The 3,653-nt window shown below is 46.4% G+C and overlaps 1 protein-coding gene across 1 annotated transcript in view; it reads right to left on the bottom strand.

Annotated features, from left to right (window-relative positions):
- Positions 1 to 1,790, bottom strand: part of LOC146798241 (sperm microtubule associated protein 1-like) — a 329,761-nt gene extending 327,971 nt beyond the window's left edge. Inside the window, exon 1 of the mRNA XM_085625521.1 lies at positions 1,554 to 1,790. Coding sequence (XP_085481647.1) covers positions 1,554 to 1,790 — 237 coding nt within the window. The remainder of the gene's footprint in view (positions 1 to 1,553) is intronic.
- Between the last annotated feature and the right edge of the window lie 1,863 nt (positions 1,791 to 3,653).

Here is a 3,653-nt window from a genome sequence, read left to right as displayed (position 1 = left end):
CTCATACACACGTATCAGCACCAATGTGTTCCAGGCACTACGCAAGTATACCCACTCAACATGCACAAGGTATGTAAGCACAGTGGTTTAGGCATACGCAGAAGAGGCAAACTTTACACAAGTAGGCCATTGGGATTCACTCCTAGGGCCAGATAAAAGCGTCTTGTCACACCACTGATTCCTTTTAAAATCACAGTATGCTGGCACCACTACTTTATTTACTATACCCATGACAGGACCAGTAGCCCACTAACCACAATGACATGCGTGGTTGCAGGACAGGTCCGGAACCTGACATAGTCAGGGTTGAGCCTAGGCATTTGCACACATGCTTAGATTAACATGGTGTCAAGGTCAAAATAAAAGCCAGGATACCATATACACATGAAGCTGACAACTCGTTGCAGAGGAACACCCCCATAGAGCATGCAGGGCATGGGCGCAACGCAGGCCCCTGCAGTGCAGGGGGACAATTCTTGAGGGGACCCTCAACCCTTCAAGAGGAAACCCCATTCAGGCCACGGCCAAAAAATACCTGTGGAATATGGGAGGCTGAGGGAACCCTCTCACATCATGTGGGTGGGGGGGCATCAGTTTGCGTTACTCCACCGAAATAAACATTCTTGTCCCAACAATGACATTAGGGTGGTCACCTGCTGTTGAGATCTGTGTCCCTAATTTTCATAGTGGGTTTCCAGCTAGCTACCAGTGTCTGGGCCTGCATTTTAAAAAGAATGAAGTTTGCACCATTTGCCAATATCTGAGGCCTCGATTTCAGTGAAAATATTCTGACCTGCTGCCAATGCGGTGAGAGGCAACCATAGCTTCAGGCACCTGTGTGGCACCTATGTGGCCCTTCCTTCATTCCCATAAGGAGCGCACATGCGTATCCGGATAGACGTTGTGTGTATGCAGACAGCAGGAGCTCTGAAGGAACCATGACATGAGACACTGCCATCCTGAAAAGCTCCAGGATCCTGGCTATGCACATAAAACTGCACTGCACCTGAGAGAGTCATTAGGATCTCTGCTCCAGCTAGCAGAGAAGATGCTGGGAGCCATCTCATCCCAGTAGTGATAGGCAGGCTTAAGGTTGTCAGTCAAGCCTTTGGGCTGGCCAGAGGAGGATGCTCTCAGAGCACAAACCCCCGCCCTCATAAACCAAGTTCTATTTGTACTTCCTCCCTAACGTGCTACAATGCGGCATCATGTCTGTCAGTTTGCTTGGTTAAAATAAAATGCACTTGAAATAAGGCTGATATCCGTCACATTAGTGAGATGGTACCCATCCGCTGAACTCTAAATCAGGCCCAAAGTCCCTTTGGACTCCCATTAAAATATGATATCACTCGTTCTTTAATCCAGAATAATCTAGACAAAAACAGAAAGCAGTGTTTGCAAATCATTCGTTTCCTTCATCTTTTGATGCCCGGCCCCGAAACGCTGTCTGTCCTACTGCCCCCATTAGATTTAATTTGTCTTTTGAGTCTGCGCCTCTTACACTGGTCCTCTGACCCATTTACATGCTCACCCAAAACCCTATTCTCCATTACCTGCTCTGTCGTTCCGAGAAGCTCTCTCACGAAGGGTTTCCTGAAGTAATCAACCAGGTAGGGATCCCGCTGGCTGTTGTAGGGGGGGAGGCCAGACCAAAGTTTGGGCTGCCTCTTTTCGTAGCCACTTCCATGGGTGCCCACTGCTACCCCGTCCAGGATGAACTCCCTTTCCTTCCTCTGTTGCAAAAGGTTGGCCTTCTTAGGATAGCTACTCAAGTCAGCAGCCCGGGCCATAGTTTACTCCAAGCAAGGGGGCGAGCACCCATATGCTGGGATCCCTGCAGCCCCCTGACCCAGGCCAGAAGCATTGTTAGGTGACGGGTGACAGATACAATGCCAAAGTAAGACTTTAACATTTCATCCACTTCCCCGGTATACATTGAACCCACAGTTTATAGGACTAACTAACAGCCCTCCACCAGCAAGGGAGCAGATTATTAATACCTCAAATTAAACAATTAAACACCCGTGCCCAAATGAACAAATTGAAAGCACAGGATGTCAGCCACCACCCAGAAATAACCCTAAAGATTTACAAATCATTCATAACTGAAAAGCCCAAAGGCAATTCAATGTACTTTACATGGGGTATACTTCCCGCCATGCCAAAAATACGAATAATAAATATCCCACAGATATTCGACCCTGCTGTAAAACTCTAGCTGAAGCAGTCAAGTGAAATCCCTTTCGGATCCAAAGGGCCACATATCCATGGCTCTGTGTTTCCAGCAGGGAATGGATGCGTTTATTAACCTCAAGGTACACCTAAAGGGCGCACTGACACGCTTGCATCGAAGAAGTGCTGCAAATGACAGGTGAGCTACTTATTCTACCGGTGCTCTTTTTACCGACCTCGGAACACTAACACCCCAGTGCGCCCCCCAGAATCCAACCAGTGGTTGTGGCTGCAAGGGCCTGTGGCAGCAGCTGTTTATGCCGGACAACTGTCTCACCAGCCTTCTTGAAAGCCAAATGAGCCACGATTCTACGCCTGCTTTTGGACCAATGCTCAGCGGGAGGCGTACAAATAAGTCACACATATGAGCAGTCTATCTTCTGAGGAATGTAGGCATCAGATGGCTGCATATAAAGTTGCTTAAGAAAATCAACCTAAATGAATGCTCGCCAATTAGGAGTTACCAGGTGCAGCATCTTCTGGCTTGCGATTTGGCACACGCGGCACTGCCTTTTCTACCTCTTGTCTCGGGGGTCATGAAGACGTGAGCAGGAAGCAAAAGTTATGAAAAAAACACTTAGAACCCGTTTCTGTGCCTGGCCCTTCCTCAATAACTCAAGTAAGCAAACTGGAGTCAGTGGACAACCTAAGGTTGGGAAAAGAAGAGAAGCCTTCGACGTCACTGGGTCAACAGGTGTTCAATGTCACTTCTGCTGCCGTCAGCATTTAGGTGACTGAAGTCCCTGCTGAGGATCCGAGAGTCCTGTCTGTAGATTCCGCTCTCTCAGGACTGTCAGTCTTTGTTGCTTTCCTCCTGTCGCTAGGCGCCCACGGTTCTGTCTTGGAACACAGAGGGCACGGTTAGACCCTCCCTGCATGCTCCTTGGCAGGCACTTTCTACTTACGCATACTCGAAAAGAGTTTGAACTGTGTCACAAAGCTGGACGCCATTTTTATCCTGAAAAGAAGGGCAGTATTAAAGCACTTTTGGTTTACTGTGATAACGACTGTAATGCAATGATAAATGTTTAAATGAAAACAGATGTGAATACTGCTCGTTAAAATAAATAGTCCCAATATTATGTTTGGTCTATTTTATTATTTGCAGGTCTGTTCTCTGTCTTCACATACCCCTTTCTTCTCTCTCTCTCACACACACGCACTTTGTTGCTGCACTACAAATAATAATAATATTAATAATTAATGATGGTACTAACAACAGAACAATATTAATAATAATAACAATTATTATGATTAATATTATACATTATTATCCCGTCTTAATTAGGACAATTTTGAAATGATCCAAATATATGTACGTTTATTATTTTTCCATCAGAGACTGCCAACAACCAGCAGGGTTGAGATCAAAGTGGCAACTTCCACTCCTTGAATCTCAGCCCGAGGACATTCCACTCACA

This window comes from Triturus cristatus, chromosome 9 (genome assembly GCF_964204655.1).
Source record: "Triturus cristatus chromosome 9, aTriCri1.1, whole genome shotgun sequence".
Lineage (NCBI taxonomy): Eukaryota > Metazoa > Chordata > Amphibia > Caudata > Salamandridae > Triturus > Triturus cristatus.
Note: the sequence above shows the minus strand (reverse complement) of the source record. Positions and strands in the feature narration are given on the sequence as shown.